Source organism: Rhinoderma darwinii, chromosome 6 (genome assembly GCF_050947455.1).
Source record: "Rhinoderma darwinii isolate aRhiDar2 chromosome 6, aRhiDar2.hap1, whole genome shotgun sequence".
Classification (NCBI taxonomy): Eukaryota; Metazoa; Chordata; class Amphibia; order Anura; family Rhinodermatidae; genus Rhinoderma; species Rhinoderma darwinii.
Window position 1 is genome coordinate 115,217,483 of NC_134692.1, and position 26,574 is coordinate 115,244,056.

Below are 26,574 nucleotides of genomic sequence, written 5' to 3' on the forward strand. Positions count from 1 at the left end.
GGTCAGTCATGTTGGATTTACAAATGTCCGATCCTTTGTTCTACAGATGATGCCAGAGGTGTCCGGCAGTAGTTTATCCTCTTTATCTAATTGAAATCCATACTGAAATGGAGATCGGATGATCGGAGTGTAAATGTGTAGAGGAGAGTCAGAGGAGACCAAAAAAAGACAGCTATCCCAAGTGTACGGCTAGCTTGGTGCTATGGTGTAGGGGACAGAGGGTAAGCCAATGCCAGGGAGCTCTTCCGCCAATTATCTTAAAGCTGAACAAACAAGAAATAGCCAGCCTGCTTACTATAGGATTCCTCCATCAGCAGATTCCGGACACAGATCTGGGCAATCATTTAACATCTACCAGCAGCATATTCTTGCCATCAGAAATATTGGAGGTCTGATGGACCCCATTATAGGCAATGGGGTCTGATAATGTAATTTTGAATCTGTTTGAAAACTAATCCATCACTGCGTCATGGCTTCTATTATAAAGGGAAGCCATGATGCTAGTGTGAACAGTGTCCAACAAACGAGTTCCAGAATAGAACACACATGCTGCTAATTTATTGATTGAAAGTTTCTACTATCTTTGCCTTTTCCAAACGTGCTGGAAACAATATTTACAAGAAAAACTAGAAAATCCTCCTAAAATTACCGTGTGTTCACACTACAATTGCAGTGACAAGGGTGATCTTCAAATCTCAGATGCATTTTCCAACCAATAGAAACAATATGAATTGGACAAAATGTTTATTACAGGGAGCCTGTCATGGTCACTAAATTATACAGCCATTTAATGGAGGGCAGCATAAGGTTAGACAGTCCAGACAACAACAACAAAAAAGTTGTGGTTCCAGCAGCCGAGGGAATTTTAAAAATAAAAAACTTTTGTTTAGAACAACATATTAAAAACATGGACGTGTACACTCCATAGAAAGAGGGGGTCAAAATAGCTTACGAGTTTTGGACTGAAGTAAACTAGTCCTAAGGCCTCATGCACACGGTTGTAGCCGTAAACCTGGTCCGTGATTATGGCCCCCTTGATTTGCGGGCCGTGCTCCCATATAAAAGTATGGGAGCATGGACCGTAAAAAAAGCAAAAAAAATGGGACATCACCTATATTTTGCGGAGCCTTTCTAGGGCACGGACACCTTCCCGTAAATAAACGGGAAGGTGACCGTGGAAAATAGAAGTGAATGGGTCGGTAATTACGGACTGTAATTATGGACGGAAACTACAGTCATGTGCATTGGGCCTTATTCATAGCTCCAAAAAAACATGTGAAGCCCCCTAAGATATACACATGAATGAACAAGGCTCCTCGTCGGGAGGAAGCGCCTGACCAGAAGAAGCCACGCACGTGCATTGATTACATTACGTATGTTTGTTAGGGCCGGTTCACATCAGGGTTCGCTTTCCGTTCCGGGGTTCCGTCAAAGGGTTTCCGTCATGGAACCCTGCAACTGAAAGTCAAATGGAAACCATAGCTTCCGTCTGCATCATCATTGATATCGTACCTCCGACGGAACCCCTGAATGGAAAGCCAACGCTGATGTGAACAGGCCCTTACCTGGGATAAGTAAAGAAAAATGAATACAATGTTGTATAAATATCGAAGTGAATTTCAATACAATGTAAGCAGAATACAGGATAAAGGCTACACAATGATTTAGTAAAAATACATCAAATCATGACAATAATTTAGACCTTGGGGATGGATGATTGGTGTCAAGTTTGAGTATCCAATAGAATTCTCTGCTGAGAAGAACCCTTCACCAATCTTCTCCCCTTTTTGGGCGCGAGACCCTCTCAATGGCACATATGGTCATATTGCTCAGGTTACCGCCATGAAAATCTCTGAAATGATTAGAGGCCCCTGGCAGACTTCGATTGAGGGTATTAGAAGAGGGGTCTGCCTCCAAAATATGTTCCCTTAGCCGGGTTTTCAGTTTGTGGATTGTACACCCATGACTGGGCTGTAAATCTACAGGGTTTTACACTTCTTCGGAAAGACAGGACAAATAGGAAAGGTGGTGGTGTATGTCTGTATGTGAGAAATGATATGAAGGCGAGTCTGAAAGAGACAATAGTGGGTGAATACTGTGAGGAGGTTGAAACCTTGTGGGTGGAACTAGAAAGGGAGGTAAACACTGAAAAAATTACTTTTGGTGTAATCTATAGACACCCCCCCCCCCCCCCCCATATAACTGAGGAGATGGAAGTTCAGCTATATAAACAGATGGAGCAGGCTGCACAGGCGGGTACTGTAGTGATAATGGGAGATTTTAATTTCTGGGATATTAATTGGTGTCATGGTTCAGCTTCAACTGCAAAGGGGAGACATTTCCTCAACCTGTTGCAGGAAAATTTTATGGGCCAGTTTGTGCAAGACCCGACTAGAGGTGAAGCTCTGTTGGATCTGGTCATTTCTAATAATGCAGATCTTGTTGGGAATGTCAATGTTCGTGAAAACCTCGGTAACAGTGATCATAATATAGTTACATTTTACCTATACTGTAAAAAAACAAACGCAGGCTGGGAGGGCAAAAACATTTAATTTTAAGAAAGCCAATTTCCCCAGGATGAGGGCTGCAATTCAGGATATAGACTGGGAAGAACTAATGTCAAATAATGGAACAAATGATAAATGGGAGATTTTCAAATCTACTTTGAGTTATTATAGTGCAAAATGTATTCCTATAGGTAACAAGTATAAACGACTCAAATTAAACCCCACATGGCTTACACCTTCTGTGAAAGGGGCAATACATGACAAAAAAAGGGCATTTAAAAAATACAAATCTGAGGGTACAGCTCTAGCCTTTGTAAAATATAAAGCGCTTAACAAAATGAAAGGCAGGTGGCCAAGGATAGTAAAACAAATCCCAAAAAATTCTTCAAGTATATAAATGCTAAAAAGCCAAGGTCTGAACATGTAGGACCCCTAGATAATGGTAATGGGGAGTTGATCACAGGGGATCAAGAGAAGGCAGAGTTACTAAATGGGTTCTTTAGCTCTGTATATACAACAGAAGAAAGAGCAGCTGATGTAGCCGGTGCCAGTGCTGTTAATATATCAGTTGATATACTGAATTGGATGAATGTAGATATGGTCCAAGCTAAATTAAATAAAATAAATGTGCACAAGGCCCCGGGACCAGATGGGTTACACCCTAGAATTCTTAAAGAGCTTAGTTCAGTTATTTCTGTCCCCCTTTTCATAATATTCAGAGAATCTCTAGTGACTGGTATAGTGCCAAGGGACTGGCGCAGCGCAAATGTGGTGCCTATTTTCAAAAAGGGCTCTAGGTCTTCCCCGGGTAATTATAGACCAGTAAGCTTAACATCCATCGTGGGGCAAATGTTTGAGGGGCTATTGAGGGACTATATACAGGATTATGTGACAATAAATAGCATTATAAGTGACAGCCAGCACGGTTTCACTAAGGACAGAAGTTGTCAAACTAACCTAATCTGTTTTTATGAAGAGGTGAGCAGAAGCCTAGACAGAGGGGCCGCTGTGGATTTAGTGTTTTTGGACTTTGCAAAGGCATTTGACACTGTCCCTCATAGACGTCTAATGGGTAAATTAAGGACTATAGATTTAGAAAATATAGTTTGTAATTGGATTGAGAATTGGCTCAAGGATCGTATCCAGAGGGTTGTGGTCAATGATTCCTACTCTGAATGGTCCCCAGTTATAAGTGGTGTACCCCAGGGTTCAGTGCTGGGACCACTATTATTCAACTTATTTATTAATGATATAGAGGATGGGATTAATAGCACTATTTCTATTTTTGCAGATGACACCAAGCTATGTTATATAGTTCAGTCTATGGAAGATGTTCATGAATTGCAGGCAGATTTAAACAAACTAAGTGTTTGGGCGTCCACTTGACAGATGAAGTTTAATGTAGATAAATGTAAAGTTATGCATCTGGGTACCAACAACCTGCATGCATCATATGTCCTAGGGGGAGCTACACTGGCGGATTCACTTGTTGAGAAGGATCTGAGTGTTCTTGTAAATCATAAACTAAGTAACAGCATGCAGTGTAAATCAGCTGCTTCAAAGGCCAGCAGGATATTGTCGTGTATTAATAGAGGCATGGACTCGCGGGACAGGGATGTAATATTACCACTTTACAAAGCATTAGTGAGGCCTCATCTAGAATATGCAGTTCAGTTCTGGGCTCCAGTTCATAGAAAGGATGCCCTGGAGTTGGAAAAAATACAAAGAAGAGCAACGAAGCTAATAAGGGGCCTGGAGAATCTAAGTTATGAGGAAAGATTGAAAGAATTAAACCTATTTAGCCTTGAGAAAAGACGACTAAGGGGGACATGATTAACTTATATAAATATATGAATGGCACATACAAGAAATATGGTGAAATCCTGTTCCTTGTAAAACCCCCTCCAAAAACAAGGTGGCACTCCCTCCGTCTGGAGAAAAAAAGGTTCAAGCTGCAGAGGCGACAAGCCTTCTTTACTGTGAGAACTGTGAATCTATGGAATAGCCTACCGCAGGAGCCGTCACAGCAGGGACAGGAGATGGCTTTAAAAAAGGGTTAGATAATTTCCTAGAACAAAAAAATATTAACTGCTATGTGTAGAAATTTTTCCTTCCCTTTTCCCGTCCCTTGGTTGAACTTGATGGACATGTGTCTTTTTTCAGCCGTACTAACTATGTAACATACTGTAAAGTGCAGATGGGGACTATGCAATAAGAGGAGTTAGACGTAACTCTCCTGACACTACCTTTTAGATGTTACTTATTCTTATTTGATATGCATGTGTTATTTGGTGGTGGGATTATACAAATGCTGTCTCAGTGAGTCAGCATTGTCTGTATGGGACAGCTTTTTGTTGCCTTCCCCCAATAAACCTATAGTCAACAGAACCTACAACATTCAGCATTCATAACATACCTGTGTAGAGGGTTTAGACTATCGATCCACTTATTTACCTTCAATTTTAATACCTCGTTGTGTCTTTTTGTGTTTTTATATTTTGTATTTTGGATCTAACAAAATTATATATATTCTTTTGTGTACTTATGGTTTACGACTCCTTTTTCTCATGGGTTTTCAAAGTGCAGATGTTGCAGCATATAATATACAACACGTAAGTGGTATTGCAGTTCACATGCCTCTTAATGGCATATTGAGTGTAGAGGAAAAGGATGTACTTTTGCTACTATACCGGCCCGGACCACATCTTTTCATGCCACAGCAATAGCCACCTTTATAATTAAGCCATGTGGATACCTTGACATTACACGTATAATGTGCGACACACTGACTTCAGCGGTCTGTCACTTATTTGCTTAAGTGAACCCCTTCCGAAAACTTACCTGCAGAGCCCGGGCAGCCCAGCCAGTGATAATTCTGGCATATCCATGAGCTGATGCTAGCGCAGCCCACTCACCCTTAGCTCCACCCACTCCCCACTGATTGACAGATGTCTACTTATTCACTGTAATAGGGAGACATCTATCAATCAGTGGAGAGTGGGTGGAGCCAGTATTGAGTGGGTGGAGCTATTACTGTGCATAGGAAGACATCTGTCAATCAGTGGGAAGTGGGCATAGCTAGTGGCAGCTCATAAGCCCAGACTTCTCTCTGGCAGGGCTAACCGGGCTCTATAGCCAAGTTTTCAGAAACAGGTTCACTTCGAGGATTGTCTACTTTCATCAAACTCATGTTATTTTTTACATAATCTAAACCTACATAACTTTCCAATATACTTTCTGTATTAATCCCTCACGGTTTTCAAGATCTCTGCTTGTTCTTATTAGTAGGAACATTCATCGTTCACTTCCGGTGGATAAAAATGCTGTCCATGGTCATGTGATGGACACACAGGTGCTGGGATTATTAGAAGACACAGCTCTGATACACATACTGTAATGAACCCAGCACCTGTGTGTCCATCACATGACCATGGACAGAATAATTATCCACAGGAAGTAAACAATGAATGCTCCTGCTGAATAACAACAAGCAGAGATCTTGAAAACTGTGAGGAATAAATACAGAAAGTATATTGGAAAATTGTATAAATCTTACTTAAACTTATTTAATCTTACAAAAAAAAAATAACATTAATTTGCTGAAACTGGACAACTCTTTTAAACAAATGAGTGACAGAACTCTGAAATCAGATTTCCGTGAGAGAAGCATAATGTTAATGGCAGGTTCCCTTTAACTCAACGAGTATCAATAGGTCATTATCTGTCTAACCCCTTATTCACACGACAGGGTTTCCCAGCCGGGTGACAACCGTTCATAAATCGGCTGTCACCCTGCTGCAGTAGGAACAATAGACCCCTAATGGGGCTATTCACACAAAAGATTTTTTTGACAGGCTGGGAAAACCGGCCGTCAAAAAATGGGACATGCCCTATTTTCAGCTGTTTACCCGGCCGCCCGGCTCCCATAGATGTCTAGGGGGCCGGGTAATACACGGCCATCACCAGAATGTGTCCCGAGTGATGGCCGGCTCTACCTCGTTCTCTCCTCCTCACAGCGCAGAGTGCATGTGAGGAGGAGGAGTTTATGCCATTCAGAAGAAGAGCTGTATGCTGGAGGGAACAATGTGGGGGTGCTGTATACAGGGGTACTATACAGCAGGTGGAAGGAGGAGCTGCGCTTGCTCCCTTCACCGGCTTGTTTTAAAAGCGCTCTGGCACGGAGAATCAGCAGCCGCCTTTCCGCCAGGGCGCTTCTTAAGGCATCGCTACCACTATAGCAGCCATAGCGGCTACAAGCGGCGACACCTACCATGGCTAAAGGCGCCGCTAGTAGCTGCTGCGGCTGCTACTGCTGTAGCGACGTCCCTGCGCTGCTATGTGCTAGCCCCACTTTAGCTCCCTGAAGGAGCGGAATCCCCGTGTGTTCAGAGATTCCGCTCCTGGACAGAGAGCTTGATGCCTCTGTCCATATATGGACAGTGACATCAGGGGAAACTCCTGAAGCCGAATCCCTGAACACACTGTGACCGGGGATTCCATACTAGGAGAAGCCAGTAACGTTCAGTGTCCATAAATGGACACAGACGACAGGGGCATTTCCTGAAGTGGAATCACCGGCCACATGGGGGTTTCACTTCAGGAGTTGCCCCTGATATCACTGCCCAGATATTGACAGAGACATCAAGCGCTCTGTCCAGGGGGACATACTAAAGAATGAAGAAAAATTATGAAGTAAAAGAATTATTATTACTAATGTGAAGATAATATAAAAAAGGGCATAATGATTTTTTATGCTTGGTATACATGAACAGATTTTCTTTGGAGGTAATGAGGAAATAAACACAAATTCCATATAAACAGACATTTTGGGAAATTTCTGTGCTTGATAGACCTGGAATGAACAGGATCTATGTGTAGTTTAATTAGGCATCTGTTTCTATGGAATATGTGTTCATTCCACTATAAATGGCATTTATATCCTATTCATTCCTGTTCTATAAAGCACAGGAAAATAATTACGTATCTGTTTCTATGGAATATTCATTCCACTATAAACTACACGTAGATCAAAAAAAAACAATTGACAAATTAAATTCATCCGATTTAAAAACGGTCAGGGAAAAAAAACGGATGCAAAATGGGTCAAAATCGTCCGTTAAAAACGGCAACACAGCCCGGAACGGAATCGGAACGGATGCAAACCGGCCGGGAAAAATCGATTTTATCGGCCGACACTCGGACCCCGTCGCGTGAATGAGGCGTAACTGCAGCAATAATTATTATGTTTAAAACACAACTAAAAAAAAAGCTGTGATTTACCAAACAAGAATAAAGTTCACTGTACTAAAAACATCACAACATTTATAGACTAAGTTGTGAATCAATTACCTGAGTGAGTATAGGAACTTGCAGCATTGACAGGAAATAAGACCTCGGAGTTGTTGTCTAATACTTGTAAGGGGGTCCAGCAGCAAACTTGGGGATTTTCTGAGCTTCCTACAGGTGTCCTGAAATCAACAGAAATCCCACATCACATTTCTACCCCAACAGTCCAACCACTGGTCATATGAAACAGAAGCTCACTTATAAGATGTGAATTGTACAGCGCAAGATCAGGTACTAAAATTAACAAAAGACAACCTACACTAAGGCTGAGCAATTAATCGAAAAATAAACAAAATTCAGCGCAATTAACCTACGTCATCTTGTGCATTTCGGTTTCTTTAATTATTTTTTCCTGGTTTCATCTGTATCTCCGTCCTCAGGATGCAGATACAGTAGAATCCAACGGTAGAGCAGAGCTGTAAGGTCCTTGCTCTGTGCTCTACCATTCCCTATGCATCGCCGTACGCTCACGGTCCAGCGAAGACCGGCGGTGAGGCAGTGATGTCATCGTGCCGAGCACTTGTCAGTATAGCGCTGCTGCAGTTATTGTCCAGGCACTTGCGCTTTGCTGTATTTACCCATGCATTATTTTCCATTGGTTTTTAGTATTGGTGTGTTGGGGATTCTTGCATCATGGGTTTGTCGTTCCAATGTATATTCTGTATTTTATCTTGTATCTAATAAAGATGTTATTGTTTTCATTATACTGGTTATCCTGCCTGTATTTTGTGAGAACACTAATTCATTACGTAAGGTCATCTGTGCATCCCCATAGATATCATTTATGGATGTGGGATAGGTCCATAGGAATCTATGGATATAGCCCAACATTAGGGCTCATATGAAACATTTAAAGGGGTTATCCCATAAATAGTTTTCATACCAAAATTTTAAAAATGCTTTTAAACAGCCATTTTCTCCTCTTTCTTTGCTTCCCTGTGTCCTCCTTGGTGCTGCTGCTAATCTACCCTGCTGGGGAGGAGCTCGGAGCAGAATCAATCTTCTTCCCCCTCTGGCAGCTGACAATATAGTTCCTTCTTACTTTCCCTGCAGATTGGTAACATGGGATCCAAAGTAGTGAAAATATATACGGTGTGACATCCAGAATATACACTCCCTTAGAAACCAATGAAAATACATTGAAATAAAACAATAAAAGGCTGAGTCGGCATGTATGTGTAGGGTTCATATCTGCTGTCAGGATGAAGAGCTTTACAGTCCTAACCAACTAAGGCTATGTTCACATCTCCGTCGGGACTCCGTTCACGGGTTCCGTCTGAGCTTTCTATCAGGGTGATGGGCACTGTCGTTTTTGACGGAATCAATACCGTAGTCGACTGCGCTATTGATTCCGTCAAAACAACAGAACCATTACTCAACGTCGACAAATGGAAACCATTTGCACCGGATTAGTCACCATTGAAACCAATAGGGGTGCAAGGGAAACCTATGGTTTCTGTTTGTTTCAGTTTGGTTTCCGTTCATGGATTCCCCTGACGGGAAGCTCTGACACAACCCACGAAAGGAGTTCCGACGCAGATGTGAACGAAGCCTTAGAAGAAGAAATCTCCCTAGCTATAGTACTACAGAGGCTCTGCTGCTTCCCTGACAAGCAGGGCAGAAAGCCATTTCTATTCGCTACTCTGCAGTGAACAGAGGATCACTACACAGAAACCTGGCTGCGGGAAGAGTGACTGCCCATGTGCGTCCACCAGCACGCCGCTCATGAGGCATTAGGTGGACGTGCCCATTGCTATACAATTTTGAACACCAGGTGGTGCCATACTATGTAAATAAACATAACTCTTCACTGGATCGTTTTAACACAATGTAAATGGAAAACATTGTTCATTTTTAATGATCTGTAAAATGAATTTGATATTTAACGCTAGGACAACCCCTGTAAACAGACAGCACATTAAAACATTAGAGTCTAGTGCTCAGCTTAGATTATAAAGTATAATTTATATTTTCCCAGTGAACTCACTTGAAGTCGTAAAATTACCTTTCATGGGTAGACTCTAAAAACTGCATGCAGAGACTATTGGCAATAGGATTATCTGGGTATTCACAATATCCGCTATCATGCAGATGTTTTATTGAGTGTATAATTGAAAATTGGATCAGAATACTGTTATTTTAATTTATACCTTCAGATTATATGGAGACCAAACGACCCATTCACCGCCACAACTGCTTTAACAAACCTGGAGGCTGTTTATATCAAACTGTGCTCATTACATTACTACATTTCTTATACTACTTTGCAAATGCAGCTGAAGGACTATGAAACTAACGTTTATACGGAAGTTATTTTACATGTTCACTTTCTTTTATTATTTTTCTTAGCACTCTGACCATATAAATTGACTTGTAACACAAGTTTATGATGAGTCAGTCATAAAAAAATAATAATTTAGGATTGTCAAGTATAGAAAACATACAGTAAATGCCAATATTCAAAAGAGGCTCAGACAGCTAAAGACTATAAAAAAGAGCAAAATGTAAAAACCTGCGAATATTCTAGGAAATTACATCTACAATCACTATATCTTTATCATTAGAATCGCTCCCCTTTAAGAATAAAAAGGGATCCATTGGCAGATAGGGGCATCGGCATGGGAATTACAGGTGTTGTCCCACAGCAAACCCATTTTTACTTTATGAACCAATAATCAGACAGGTTATAAAAAAAAAAAAAGTTAGGAAGGGGTTCAACCTCCAAAACCCCAACCGTTGGGGAGAACGGAGCAGTCAGAAACAGCCAAATGTGCTTGTTTGGCTATTTGACACTTTTATTGAGAGAAACCGTGAATGATCGTCCTGCACTCCGGTCAAGAAAGGGGAATTTTGACTCTTCGTTCTTGACAAAAGTGGGAGTCCCAAAAGTTGGACCCCCACCTAACTGGCATAGAACAATCTTTTTAAGTGAGGCAGGTTCATTAAAAGTGTGGTTTCAAAGGTAGTTACTGCTGCATGTATACTTTCGGCCTGCAGAGCTATAACTTGAAGTTTCTGTGCCCCAATGTAAAATCTTCAATGTGGTTCTGTAGCCAGACAATGGTCTAACACAGGGGCCCTCAGCTGGTGGATCGCGGACACCAGTTGCCCAGACCAGTGGCATTGTCAGGCGGATCCCCGGGCGACTGCCACATGCAATTGTTAGGTCTGCAACCTATAAGAAGCTGGGACAGGATCCCTGCGCAGGCTGGCATGGTGACGTCGCTGCATCACGCCAGCCCACACGAGGGTCCCTTATCGGCGTTTCATAGGCTGCAGGCCTAACAAGGCTGTGCAGCTCCATTCGTCGCAGGAACAGGGCTAGGTGAGTACAAGCTTTTCTATTTGTTTGGGGGGGCACAATCTACAGGGGGCATTGTGGTACTATCTACAAGGAGGGTGTGTGGCACCATCTACAGTGGGAATAAGCCTCGGATTGCCTATGGCAAATCCAACCCGTAAAAATATAGCCTTACTGTTGGTGTTCAGCTTGGACCTTCACCTGACAGCAGACCCAGGTAAATAGACCTTCACTAAAAATAGTTGAGAAGCCCTGGTCTAGCAAAAAAACTAACAATTGTCTTCTGCTTTGCTGTATTATCAACCTGCTATTAAGGGAGGGAATGAGATAATAGAACTGTGGTGGAGAATTCCTGATACATTAAGTACCTTTAAAGGGAACCGGTCATGTTGAACATGTTGTTTAATCTGTGGGGGGTATACTATAGAACAAGAGAAGTTGAGTAGATCAATAGTTTTATGTGAAAAGTTTCAGTATTTTATTTATTTAAATTCCTGCTCATCCTAATGCTTAGGAGTCCAGTGGGCGGTCCTACTCAGTGACTGACTATCTTTGTATGTACCTTTATAAAAGGGAAGACCGTCAATCAATGTGTCACTCTTCCCACTGGACTCCTAAGCCCACAGTGAGTAGGGATATAAAATATCAATAAATTACAAGTAATATTGAATCTGCCCAAAAACCTGCAGCCGACATCGGTTAGATTGCCGGCACCTCATAGATTCTGCCACTTTGTTTTTCTTCTAGCCCTTACCGTTCATGAGATCAGGGACCCCCATGGCAATTGAGCGTTGTTACCTTCATATCTGGCACCAAAAACGAATTGCACGGATATCTCAGTAACCGTGGAGGCTTAAAAATAAAAAACAAAAACAGAATCTACAATAACAGTTTTTGGGGCATGTGACAGGCTCTCTTTAAAATCTGCCTCGAGGCAGACCATCCCGGTTTATTGTTTTCCACATAAGACATAGACCGGTAGTAACTGCTCACACTGCCTATAGTTTATGGTGCAAGTACCAATAGAAAAGCCTTTAATGTCTTCTCTGTTGGCATTGCTTATGTTTTATGTTGCCCTGACAGATCAAACGTTTATTTACAGCAAAACAAACCCCAACAAGTATTATAAAAAGTATCGTATCGTGTGATATGACAGAGCACTAGGGACATCATACCCAGAAAAACACTAACAAAGTGGCTCTGTGATTCTGGAAAACTTACTGTTCGGCAGAAATACTCTCCGTTCTAAATTCTGGCTTGCTGACAGGTTGTGCTTCATATGTGTCATAGTCATCCAAATCTTCATCATCTATGCTCTTCACGTCCAGCTTTCTATAACTGAAATCTCCATTAACACATGAAGATTCGTTTCTCCAGGAGCAGTCTGCATTTTCCTTGTCATTTAAGTTCATTTCAAACTGTGCTTCAAAGTTAGAAAGAGCAGCGGAGGACCTGTCTAAATGCTCCTCTGAACTCTCCAAGCCACTCATTGTGGTCTTTGAAACCCCCGCCAGATGCGGATCTTCCATATCCCCATCATCATCAAATGAGATGATAGTCGTCACTTTCTTCTTCTTTTTCCGATCCTTTTTTGCTTTGCCATCTACAGGAAACAAAAACAGAATTATTTCTCTCCTACCATATATTAGGAAAGCACTACTAACAAAAGGAGAGAAGCTTCTTTGTTGGATACAATAGCAGTGATATTCAACGTAAATGCAAATCAATATTTCAACTGTGGAATAAGAAAGAAAAGAAAAGAAAAGAAAAAAGAAAGAAAAGAAAAAAGAAAAGAAAGAAAAGGAGAAAAGAAAAAAAGAGAGAAATGCTAAAAAGATTTATATATATATATATAACTAAATAGCCTATCTGTCCACAGTACATTATACTGTTCTGCTGTTTTTGCAGAAAATACTCGAGTAGCATTTACATTAAAGCTGATCTGTTATTAACATATGCTGCCCTAGTGTTAGGGGTGTTCTCACTAACCTTTCCACGTGATGGATGATTAATGTTAGATTGCTAGTGATCCCACAGCGGAGACCCCCAACAAACATTAATATGAGGAACAGAAGTCCCCTAATTCTCCTCACCAGCACATCAGTGGTGAGGAGTGGTGGTCAAGTATGCACGCTGCCGCTCAACAAGTCTTTGGTAGATATGAAAAAACTAAGTGGTCTCCCTCGGCTGCATATCCCATACAATTGTTTGGAGTGATACTGTTCATTTTTAATTAAGGTATTGGCAGAGAGAGTAGAGAAGTTTGCAATGCCAGTGGGAAAAAAAAAAAAAAAAAAAAAAAGGTGAAATATTTTTACCAGTTGAGTTTCAAATTGCATTAACTTATAGTACTAATAAGGACTCAAAATATTTCTCATAGCAATAACCAAACTCCCTACTCTCAAATGAAAGAAATGCAGTGAGTGTTCTCAGATTTTATTGGAGTTTCCCAAAAATCATCCCAACCACCTCCACTTTTCCAGGTAAAATTTTTTAGATGGCAGCTGCTGAGTCAGCAATGCAGGTCCTTCTCAACAAATTAGAATATCATCAAAAAGTTAATTTATTTCAGGAATTCAATTCAAAAAGTGAAACTCATACATTATATAGATCCATTACAGCCATGATTAACCCCTTCGCGCTCAGGTCAGTAATAGTACGTCCTGCTAAGTAGAACGTTCGCGCTCAGGTCAGTACTATTACTGACCTGAGTAAACACGGCGCCATTTAATCCCGGCGCGTGTCTGAGCTGTGATACCTGCTGTTTCCGACAGCAGGCTATCACAGCTTAGTGTGCAGGGACCGATCGCGGTGGTCCCCGCCGATTAACCCCTTAGAAGCCGCGTTCAATAGCGATCGCGGCTTCTTAGGGGTTAAGCTGCCATCGCCGGCCTGCTACACGATAGCGGGCCGTGATGGCTACTATGGCAACCAGAATCCTAACAATGGACTCTGGCTACGCCATCGACGGAAGCCTAGTGGGTCCCGACAAAATCAGAACCCACTATGCTTGCTGTCAGCGAACAGCTGACAGCTCTAATACACTGCACTACGCATGTAGTGCAGTGTATTAGAATAGCGATCAGAGCCTCCTGCCCTCATGTCCCCTAGTGGGACAAAGTAAAAAAAGTGTAAAAAAGTAAAGAAAAGTTGTGTAAAAATAAGAAAATAAAAGATTTAAAAGTAATAAAAGTAAAAGTCCCCCTTTTTCCCTTATCAGTTCTTTATTATTAATAAAAATATATAAACAAATAAACTATACATAATTGGTATCGCCGCGTCCGTAACGGCCTGAACTCCAAAACTATGTCGTTATTTATCCTGCGCGGTGAACGCCGTAAGAGAAAATAATAATAAACCGTACCACAATCACAATTGTTTGGTCACTTCACCTCCCAAAAAATGGAATAAAAAGAGATCAAAAAGTCGCATGTATCTAAAAATGGTACTGATCGAAACTACAGTTCGTTACGCAAAAAATAAGTCCTCGCACGACTTTCCTGATGGAAAAATAAAACAGTTATGGCTCTTAGAATAAGGGAACACAAAAAATAAATTATATTTTACAAAACGTATTTTATTGTGCAAACGCCATAAGACATAAAATAAAACTATAAACATCTGGTATCGCCGTAATCGTATCGCCGCGCAGAATAAAGTGAATATGACATTTATAGCGCACGGTGAACGCTGTAAAAAAAATTGAATAAAAAACAATAGTAAAATTGCTGTTTTTTTAGTCACCACGCCACCTAAAAATAGAATAAAAACTGATCAAAAAGTCGCATGCACCCCAAGAAAACTACAATGGATTCCTCAAGGTCTCTAGTTTCCAAAAAGGGGTCACTTTTGGGGGGTTTCCACTGTTTTAGCACCACAAGACCTCTTCAAACCGGACATGGTGCCTAATAAATTAAATTAAATTAATTAAATGTCACCTCTACTTTGCTCTAAATTCCTGTGAAACGCCTAAAGGGTTAATAAACTTTTTAAATGCTGTTGTGAATACTTTGAGGGGTCTAGTTTCTGAAATGGGGTGTTTGATAGGGGTGTCTAATATATGGGCCCCTCAAAGCAACTTCAGAACTGAGCTGGAAACTAAAAAATAAAATAAAAATGAGGCAATACTTTGCTTCTTACATTATACTGATAATGAGCCGTGCCCACCCCGAGATGACCCCAGTTTTGACCGTTTGTATAAACGGAGACCCCTATTAGACCATTTCAGTGCCCGGTTTTCCCAGCATTCATCCCCGAGAAGTGTATTTCTATAGATGAATACCTGGTACATTTGAAAGGGAGGCTTCAATTCCGCGAGTACCTGCCGGGTAAGAGGGCAAGGTATGGCGTGAAGATGTATAAGCTGTGCGAGAGTGCATCCGGGTATACCTACAAATTTAGGATATATATAAAAGGGAAGGACACCAGTATTCAGCCCCCAGAATGCCCCCCCTTACTGGGAGTTAATACAAAAATTGTGTGGGATTTGGTGCACCCACTGCTGGACCAGGGTTACCACCTCTACCTGGATAATTTTTATACCAGCGTCCCACTCTTCAACTGCCTCGCTTCCAGAAGTCCTGCGGCATGCGGCACTGCTAGAAGAAACCTGAGAGGCCTCCCTACGACTCTGCTTGGGCAAACACTCAGAAGGGGTGAGAGCAGGGCACAATCTAGCAGCAACATATTGTGTGTCAAGTACAAGACCATGGAGATGCCACACCAGTACCCATGTACCTGTACGAGGTACCAGTACAGGGACCCCCAAACAAGACTGCATCCTGGACTACAATAGGTACATGGGAGGGGTGGACTTGTCAGATCAAGTCCTGAAGCCTTACAGTACTTCTGGAAGCGGGGCCACAGGCATCGTACCAGGGCAACACTTTTTAGGAGAAGTTCCCCAAACTGGCAAGAAGGGAAAAAGTCAAAAGAGGTGCAAAGTCTGCTATAAGAGGGGGATAAGGAAGGACACAATATATCAATGTGACGCGTGTCCCGAAAAACTAGAGCTCTGTATGAAAGAGTGTTTTCAAATTTATCATCCATCCCTTTATTTTTAATTTACCCCAGTTTTACTCGCTCTGATCCACTTCGCACAGCTTACCCCTCCTCATCTTTCCCCTCTGAGCCCTGCTGTGTGCCCAGGCAGCTGATAACAGCCACATGTAGGGTATTGCCGTACCCAGGAGAACCAACATTACAGTTTATGAGGTGTATATCTCCGGTGGCGCATGCTGGGCACAATATATCGGACACTGAATTGGCATATATGTATAGAAAATTGCAAATTTCACTCTGCACCAACTGCTGCTCATTATCTTTTACACAATACCTGTGGGGTCAAAATGCTCACTACACCTCTAGATGAATTCCTTAAGGGGTGTCGTTTTTAAAACGGGGTCACTTCTCGGGGGTTTCAACTGTACTGATACCTCAGGGGCTTCTGCAAACACGACTTAGCACCAGAAAATTCTCAGTAGGCCACATGGTGGTCCTTTCCTTCTGAGCCCTCCCATGGGCCCAAACGGCAGTTTATCACCACAAATAGGGTATTGCCGCACTCAGGACAAATTGGGCAACAAAATGCGGTATTTTATTCCTTGTGAAAATAAGAAATTTTGAGCCAAAACTACCTCTTATTGGAAAAAATTACATTTTTTGGAATTCACAGCCCAATTCAAATAAATTCTGTGAAAAAACTGTGGAGTCTAAATGGTCACAACACCCATAAATGAATTCCTTGAGGGGTGTAGTTTCCAAAATGGGGTGACTTCTGGTGGGTTTCCATTGCTTTGATACCTTTGGGGCTCTGCAAATGCGACATGGCACCCGAAAACCAATCCAGCAAAATCTGGGCTCCAAAGAACACATAGCGCTCCTTTCCTTCTGAGGCCTCCCATGGGCCCAAACGGCAGTTTATCACCACAAATAGGGTATTGCCGCACTCAGGACAAATTTGGCAACAAAATGGGGTATTTTATTCGTTGTGAAAATAAGACATTTTGAGCCAAAACTACATCTTATTGGAAAAAAGTTTTTTTTTTAAAATTCACAGCCCAATTCAAATAAGTTCTGTGAAAAAACTGTGGGGTCTAAATGGTCACAACACCCATAAATAAATTCCTTGAGGGGTTTTGTTTCCAAAATGGGGTCACTTTTGGTGGGTTTCCATTGCTTTGATACCTCTGAGGCTCTGCAAATGTGACATGGCACCCGAAAACCAATCCAGCAAAATCTGGACTCCAACAAACACATAGCGCTCCTTTCCTTCTGAGGCCTCCCATGGGCCCAAACAGCAGTTTATCACCACAAATGGGGTATTGCCGCACTCAGGACAAATTGGGCAACAAAATGGGGCATTTTGTTCCCTGTGAAAATAAGAAATTCTGATCAAAAATGACATCTTATTGGAAAAATTGTCATTCTTTTAATTTCACAGCCCAATTCAAATACGCGCTGTGAAAAAACTACAGGGTCAAAATGGTAACAATAACCATAAATTAATTCCTTGAGGGGTGCAGTTTCCAAAATAGGGTCAGTTTTGGGGGATTCCTACTGTTTTGGCACCTCAACACCTCTCCAAACCTGGCATGCTGCCTAAAATATACTAATAAAAAAGCACCACCAAAATGCACTAGGTGCTTCTTTGCTTCTGGGGCTTGTGTTTTAGTCCACGAGCGCAGTAGGGCCACATGTGGGACATTTCTAAAAACTGAAGAATCTGGACAATACATATTTAGTAGTGTTTCTCTGGTAAAACCTTATTTGTTACAGAAAAAAAATAGAATAAAATTTAAATTCAGAAATAAAAACGAAATTTGCAAATTTCACCTCCACTTTGCTTTAATTCCTGTGAAATGCCTGAAGGGTTAAAAAACTTTGTAAATGCCGTTTTGAATACTTTGAGGGGTCTAGTTTTTAAAATGGGGTGCTTTATGGGGTTTTCTAATACATAGGCCCCTCAAAGCCACTTCAGAACTGAACAGGTACCTTAAAAAAAAGGCTTTTGAAATTTTCTTAAAAATATGAGAAATTGCGGTTTATGTTCTAAGCCTTGTAACGTCCAAGAAAAATAAAATAATGTTCAAAAAACGATGCCAATCTAAAGTAGACATATGGGAAATGTGAACTAGTGACCATTGTGGGTGGTATAACCGTCTGTTTTTCAAGCAGATGCATTTAAATTCTGAAAAATGCTATTTTTTCTAAATTTTCTCTAAATTTTGCAATTTTTCTCAAATAAAGACTGAATATATCGACCAAATTTTACCACGAACATGAAGCCCAAAGTGTCACGAGAAAACAATCTCGGAATCGCTTGGATAGGTTTAAGCATTCCGACGTTATTACCACATAAAGTGAAATATGTCAGATTTGAAAAATGGGCTCTGAGCCTTAAGGCCCAAACTAGGCTGCGTCCTTAAGGGGTTAAGGACGTCTAACACGTCTGAAACGCGTAGGCTCTACGACCGGACTGAAACTCCTTCCTGCACACCAGGACTCCATTCCTTTGGACCTTTTTAATTTTACTACCAGTAAACTTGGAACAAGTTTCCGTTTTACCCTCTACAGCGCTGGATTCAAACCCCTTGATTTTGTCTGCAGATCCATTACACACAGAGTGATCTATTTCCAGCATTATTTTATTTTCTTTGAATCTTGATGATTATGGGTAACCGTTAATGAAAACCCAAAATTTAGTCTCTCAGAAAATTAGAAGATTATATAAACCCAATTTCAAAAATTATTTTTAATACGGAAATGTTGTCCTACTGAAAAGTATGTCCAGTATATGCCCTCAATACTTGGTCGTGGCTCCTTTTTTCATGAATTACTGTATCAATGCTGCGTGGCATGGAGGCGATCAGCCTGTAGCACTGCTCAGGTGTTATGGAAGCCCAGTTTGCTTGGATAGCGGCCTTCAGCTCGTCTGCATTGTTGGGTCTGGTGTCTCTCATCTTCCTCTTGACAATACCCGGTAAATTCTCTATGGGGTTTAGGTCAGGCGAGTTTGCTGGCCAATAAAGCACAGTGATACTGTGGTTATTAAACCAGGTATTGGTACTTTTGGCAGTGTGGGCAGGTGCCAAATCCTGCTGGAAAATGAAATCAGCATCTCCATAAAGCTTGTCAGCAGAGGGAAGCATGAAGTGCTCGAAAATTTCCTGGTAGACGGCTGTGTTGACTCTGGACTTCATATAACACAGTGGACCAACACCAGAAAATGACATGGCCCCCAAACCATGATTGACTGTGGAAACTTCACACTGGACCACAAGCAACTTGGATTGACGCTTCTCCACTCTTCCTCCAGACTCTGGGACCTTGATTTCCAAATGAAATGCAAAATTTACTTTCATCTGAAAACAGGACTTTGGACCACTGAGCAACAGACCAGTCCTTTTTCTCCTTAGCCCAGGTAAGACACTTCAGACGTCGTCTCTGGGTCATGAGTGGCTTGACACAAGGAATGCGACAGTTGTAGCCCATGTCCTGGATACGTCTGTGTGTGGTGGCTCTTGAACCCTGACTCCAGCCACAGTCCACTCCTTCTGAGTCCTAGAGCCCCAGATTCTTGAATGGCCTTTTCTTGACAATCCTTTCAAGGCTGCGGTTATCCCTGTTGCTTGTGCACCTTTTTCTACCGCACTCAGCACCCAGCCACAAAGCCAGATTCTTTAGCAATGTCCTTTTGTGGCCTGCCCTACTTGTGGAGGGTGTCATGGACTGTCTTCTGGACAACTGTCAAGTCCGCAGTCTTCCCCATAATTGTATAGCTTACTGAACCAGACTTTTGGACCATTTAAAGGCTTAGGAAACATTTGTAGGTGTGTTGATTAGCTGATTTGAGTGTCACACCATGAGGCTACAACCTTGAACTCTAGACTAAATTTTGGGTTTTCATTAACTGCTAGCCATAATCATCAAGAAAATAATGCTGGAAATAGATCACTCTGTGTGTAATGAATCTATATAATATATATGAGTTTCACTTTTTGAATTGAATTACTGAAATAAATTAACTTTTTGATGATATTCTAATTCATTGAGAAGGACCTGTACATATACAGCACAAACTAAATAATGAAATACTCCTGGATAAGGCTCTGTTCACACCTCTGTGAGGCCCTGTTCACATCTGTGTCAGGGCAGTCCGTTGTGCTCTGTTAGAGGAACAGAATAAGGGAATGCCGGACGCAACGGTTCCCTTGCAGCACGGACACCTCCAGCGGCTGACGTAACCCATTGACTTTAATGAGTTCCGTCAGATTTCCGTCCAGGTGTCCGTCAATTTACCGAAAACAATAGCGCAGATTTTGCTTGCCAGTTGTTCTGTTTGGGGTTTTACTGGTATTTCAGTTTATAATGTGGAGGCACATGTAATCGGTGCAGGGTATAATAAGAGGGTGTAATAATGCGGTAAATAAATAATAATTCATAGATATGTGGCCGGTGTCGCACTGATAAATGGCGCCCGATCTTATCCGCTTTTTGAACACACTGCACACTTTGCATCGTCATATTCTGAGAGCCAGAACTTCTTTATTTTTTCTCTGCTGTGTGAGGGCTTATTTGTTGCGGGACAAATCAGTAGTTTTCATTGGTACCATTTTGGGGTACATGCAATTTTTATCATTTTTTGATAAGCAAGGTGTCCAAAAACCATCAATTCTGACCATGTTTTTCATTTTTTTTTTCTACACTGTTCACCGTGGACTACAAATGACAATTTTACTTTATTCTGCGGGTCAATACGATTACGGCGATACCATATGTATATAGTTTTTTTTTATATTTTGCAGCGTTTGCACAAGAAAATCCCTTTTTTTTTTTTTTTTTTTTTTAAATAATAAATTTTTTATGTCACCATATTCTGAGAGGCATAACTTTTTTATTTTTCAGTCAAAAAAGCTGTGCAAGGGCTTTTTTACGGTACGGGTTGTAGTTTTTATTGGTACTAATTTTGGGTACATGCCACTTATTGATCACTTTTTATTCTATATTTTGGGAGGGGTGGGAACCAAAAAAAAAAAAAAATAGCGATTCTGGCATTGATTTTTATTGATTTTTTTTGCAGTGTTCATCGTGCAGAAAAAGAACTATTGTTTAATAGTTTAGGCCGTTACGAACGTGGTGTTAAAAAAAAAAAAAAAAGACCCGTCTTTTGTAACCGTTTCACTTTTTCCTATAATAAAAGACGACTTATAGGGGAAAAAAAAAAAAGTGTTTTTTGTTGTCCCACTAGGGGACTTGAAGACCTGCGGTACTAATACAGCTAGAATACATTAAACTACCTGCGTAGTATTCTGTCAGTGTGACGTGACAGTCACTCTGACAGGAAGCCTGTGAGGACCAGGCCGGAGGTTGCGTCGTGTGGGGTGCCGATGTGCTACAAACCTCTTAAATGCAGCGAACGCAATCGATCGCAGCATTTAAGGGGTTACTTGACTAAATCAGCGGCGATGGACCGCTGGCCGGAAACATTGAAGTGTCAGTTGCCTGGGACATGTGACCTCCTGGTTCCCAAACACTGGGTTCCAAACACTGTCCGCTAGGACAGTGTGCGCCGGGAACCGCGCAGTAACTGTACGTCCTGGTGCGGGAAGGGGGTCAAAAACTGAGAATAATACTGAACTGAAACAAACCGAAGGTAAAGTGTCCGTTTTTTTGACGGACCCTGCTAATGGATCTATTAAAAAAAGGAATATTTTACCTTCCATTGCTTTCAGTCAGGTATCCATTATTGTGCCGTTTTTAAAATTAAGATGGATCTGCTAAAACGGAAGGCACAACGCAGATGTGAATGAAGCCAAGTGATGACACATAACTGGTAGTGTGAAAATGAAGATATGGGAGGACTATGCCCATTAAGAATGATTGATTGAAGTTTCTGCACATAGATACCCCTGGATCTTATGACATGTTCATAATACAGGTGGAATTACTCTTATGATCCTCAGTTTGTATCACAAGACTCACCTGATGTAAGGCTTCTAGAAAGTACCGGTAGAGGGTCAGAGTCCTGCTCTGGTTTGATTAAAATAGAGACAGCAGAGGATGATGTGATCTCTCGGAGGAGACTGCTGACGCCTTGTGTAGATTCCTTCAGTAAAGAGGTGACATTCTGGGTGGACTCCTTCAGTAGGTGAGAAACTGTAGGAACTGTTTTTGCTTGTCCATTTAGATCCTTGTTATCAATGTTGATTGCAAAAAGGATTGAGTTCAAACCTTAGAATATCACAAATACTAATTTTGTAATGAGAAGAGTATTCGACAAATTCATCAAAATCAAATCTATTATTAGAAAGACAATCGTAAGCTGGCCATTAACATGAGAATTATGTTGATTTTGATTTAACTGGCTAACAATCTAAATTCTATGGGACAGCCTATGGGGCGGTTCACATCTGCGTTGGAGGCTCCGTCACAGATCCGGCAGGGATTACCGGAAATAATAGCGCAGTCAATGGGTTCCGTCGGCGGTATCCATTGTGCAACAGAACCGTTGCTTCCGGTATTCCCTTGCTCTGCTTCTCTGAGGGAGCAGAATAGCGGAATACCACAACGCAGATGTGAACAGCCCCTAACAACTGCTGTTGGGGGAAACCGGTATTGTACACGTTATATTTTTATCTGTGTATTTATTTGTTCACATGATAAGTGGCACAACAGGTGTCTGGGAGCCACTTGTACTGCCTCTACAAAAAAAGGGAGGGTAGGTTTACACTGTAAACAGGTAGTACAGGCGAGTCCTGTAAACACCACTTCACTCAGCGTACAGCAAACCAGCAGAATAGAGGTCTGTTCACACTTTAAGATTCATTTAGGTGGAATTTTCACCTTCTCCATTGAGACTTTACTGGAAATCATCAATACAGGGCTCAAGACGGCATGAACACGGTGTAGGAAATTTCCAGTGAAAGAAATCTTGGGTGCTCTACATGCCATAAGCTGAACCGTAACTTGAAGCTACTGAGCCCCAGTGCAAAATATGTAAGCCCCCCCCCCCCCCCCCCACCTACGATGAGCTATTTATAATACCAGTGCCTTCTTTTGGAGCAAAGAGGTTAATTTGCACCCCGTGCACCATGTGTCCGTTACCTCTGCACCCCCTATAGCCTACGCCCTGAATATTAGACAGGATTCCTCTTCAATTGCCCCTCTCTATAAATTAGCAATCTTGGAAGTAATACGTAACATTGGCTCAGTTATGTTTGAGTTAAGCTTACCAGCTGCCATAGTAGGAAGCATACTGGAACGTTCCTCGTCTAAAACAAATGACCAGTCTTCATAGAAGAAACTAAAAATCAATTAAAATAGGGGGGAAAAAAAAAAGAAAGAACAAAAAATAAAATGGGCTTGTAGCATTATGAAAGAGCTAAAAATGTATTTCAACATCAGTGACACAGATTACAAAATTCTACCATTCACTTGTAATATGTTTAGGAAATGGCCTGAATGGCGAGCGAGCGAAAAAAAACACACACACACACACACACACTTCCCATTCAAGGCTTTGATGACTCGTGAATGAAAACCCCTATGGGAACTGTACTAACAGTCATATCGGGTGGCACCAGTTTTTGCTAAAAACAGATATAACTAAGAAAAGTCTGAAAATAATCCTTAACAACTTGACAGGAGAAATAAATGATCTATATCTACATTATAATGTACGGTGGAAATGTGAAGAATCATTTTATTATAATGAACTTTTAGAACACTCAGAGTGTGTCAGGTTTCAGATTTAGACCCTATAATGGGCGGATTCACATGCGGCAGATCAGAAAATCAGTTACATTCATCTGCATGGGGCTGTTTCTGCAGAAGGTGTATGGATTTCTGCGCATTCCATTTAGGTGAAGTTTCTGCAACAAAATCTATGGCATGTAAATCCACCCTACAGCACATAGTAGTTTCTCTGTTTAACTGTTAAAGTGCTACAATGGTGACACTTGTAGCCATACCCCATAGGAAAATAGTGGAGTTGTGCAGAACCACTCCTCCATGACACAATCATTTGTATGTGACTTTTCATTATTTCCAAGGACTGCCAGATTGGCATTTGATACTTCTGATAAACTATAAAGTATTCCAAAATCTGACATAATGATCCCAACCATTCATCCCCAGTATACATACACATACAGTAAGGCCTCGTTCACATCTGCATTGGAGGCTCAGTTAGGGGCCTTAGTCGCAGATCCAGCCGAGAATACCGGAAACAATCACACAGTATGCTGCGCTACGGTTTCCGGTAAAACCATGGACACCCCGACAGAGACCTGGCGGAATCCATTAAAGTCAATGGGTTCCGCCGTTGGTGTCAGTGGTGCAACTGAACTGGCGCTTCTGGTTCTTTTTCGTTGTCCTGCTCCTCTGACAGAGAAGAATAACGGAATGGTGAAAACTGCCCATAGACTGCTACCCATATGGTACCTCCCTGTGCCTCTGATCTTATATGGGAGGCACACACTGCATACTATATTATGCTTCTAGGGGTGAATAATGAGCCACATGGAGGCACCACATGACAGAACACGGGGTGCCTATGGGTCTGTTATATGGACCTATCTACAGCCATACAGGGTTCATGCATCCAGCTTTGCCATATGAATAACCCCTCAAGTGATTAAACTAGCAGAGTGCAAAGGAGGATGGGCGTTATTGTACACCGCAACAATTTAGTCAGGCAAAGTAGACCTCTCTGAACCATTTGATCCTTGTGCGTTTGGAATTGCTAAAAAACGGAGCGCTGTGTATTCGGATACATTAATATTGTCATCATCTGTAATAACAAACCCCTGATCCTATCAGAACAGATTGACCTACAATCTACTGCCAGACATGAATTTTTGATCAACATGGTCTACAACAATCAACTACTTTTTAAAGAAGTTTGCTGATCGGAGTATTACCTAAGCCTGTTTGGATCTGCAAGAAGCATATGTAGGTAACGTTCCAGGGAATGTTCATTCAAAGCACATCGCAGCCAGGCGCGGCCCCTCCCTATATCGGTGGTTATGTTCTTCAAAGCGTAGAATCTCTGAAGTTCGTGCTTGTTAAGAATTTCTTTCACGTACACCCAAAATACTGGTTCTGGGGGGGGGGAAGAAAAGTAAAAATTACAGTTCCCATCATCTCTCCAAGGGCAAAAAAGATGCCCAAAAAAAAAAAGTACAACCTGATTTGACTCACTGGGTATGCAACTGCTTCGTTTTCCTGGAGCACCGGGCAGCATCAGCCCGGGATCAAGCACACCAGTAATAAATATTACAGCAATGCCCAATCTCGCACGTCTCGGCAGTGAGAGGTGCTTTAGAAAAATTGTTCTCTCCAGAGTAAACTATCATCGGTCAATATGGACCCTTGGGTTATCCTATACCCCCAGATTCGTTTTACTAGAGAAGTAAACCCTTTTACTGCTGCACTGGTATGAAGATCAGTCATTTAATAGATGAGAAAAATACAGGGACAACCCCTATAAGAGCTGCAAGGTCTACTATTTTTTGATGATACTTTTGTAAAACCCAGAGCCAATAAACAGTTCTAACTAAGAAACAGTTTTCCAGAATTTTTAAAAACTCTATGGAGGAAAACAACTCAATGGCTTATAGTTACTTTAGGTTTTTTTATTTTATTTGCCAAAGAGAGAGAAAAAGAGAGAGAGAAAGAGAAAGAGAAAGAGAAAAAGAGAAAGAGAGAGAGAAAAAGAGAAAGAGAAAGAAAAAAAAAAAGAAGGAAGAGATCTCCATGTGCGTCTTATTGAACATCATATTGGCGTAGGGAAATGTTATGGGTGATAAATAAAGAAGAAACGCAATTCAGCCCAGTAGCCTGAATGACTACCATCAACCTAATAAAATCACCAGAATCCCTAAAAGAAACCCAATAATCTATCTAGGGCTATCTAAAAACTGGGTTGCCGAAGGTGTGAGGATTTTCATTGCTAGTTTTTACACATGATCTCCATGATTTCCTATGAATGTCAGCTTTTAAACAGCCTGAGGAAGAGGTTGGTCCGACCTTGAAACGCGTAGCTATACTGCAATTTTTAAATAAACTAATTTTTCTAAGAATATATCGGTTTGTTCATGCTTTTTTCTATGAGCCATTACCTGGATCATATCCTTAATTCTCCGGGCACGGACATACAGGACAGAGCTGTATTATATATCCACTGATTTCTCCATTCGTGCAATATTTACCTACGGAGCCAGTGGTGGCCCGGAACGGATCAACAGCAGCCCCGCAATTTACTGACACACATAAAATGGTGTTCTGTTCCGAGCACAACACCGCTAGGTCAGCATAACTGCTCACCCCATCTCCTTTGCCCATTGTTTCACACTTGATGCACTGTGTGCACCGGCCGTTTCCTTTTTCTTCACATTTCTTCTAGACTGAGGTTTTTCA

At 41.5% G+C, this 26,574-nt stretch overlaps 1 protein-coding gene across 3 annotated transcripts in view; it reads right to left on the bottom strand.

Annotated features, from left to right (window-relative positions):
- Window positions 1-26,574, bottom strand: part of SNX29 (sorting nexin 29) — a 417,611-nt gene that overhangs the window by 354,621 nt on the left and 36,416 nt on the right. For all 3 annotated transcript variants that reach the window (XM_075830136.1, XM_075830138.1, XM_075830137.1), the window contains exons 5-9: window positions 25,077-25,257; window positions 23,388-23,458; window positions 22,138-22,386; window positions 12,376-12,757; window positions 7,857-7,975 (exon numbers count right to left, since the gene is read on the bottom strand). In XM_075830136.1, coding sequence (XP_075686251.1) covers window positions 7,857-7,975; window positions 12,376-12,757; window positions 22,138-22,386; window positions 23,388-23,458; window positions 25,077-25,257 — 1,002 coding nt within the window. The remainder of the gene's footprint in view (window positions 1-7,856; window positions 7,976-12,375; window positions 12,758-22,137; window positions 22,387-23,387; window positions 23,459-25,076; window positions 25,258-26,574) is intronic.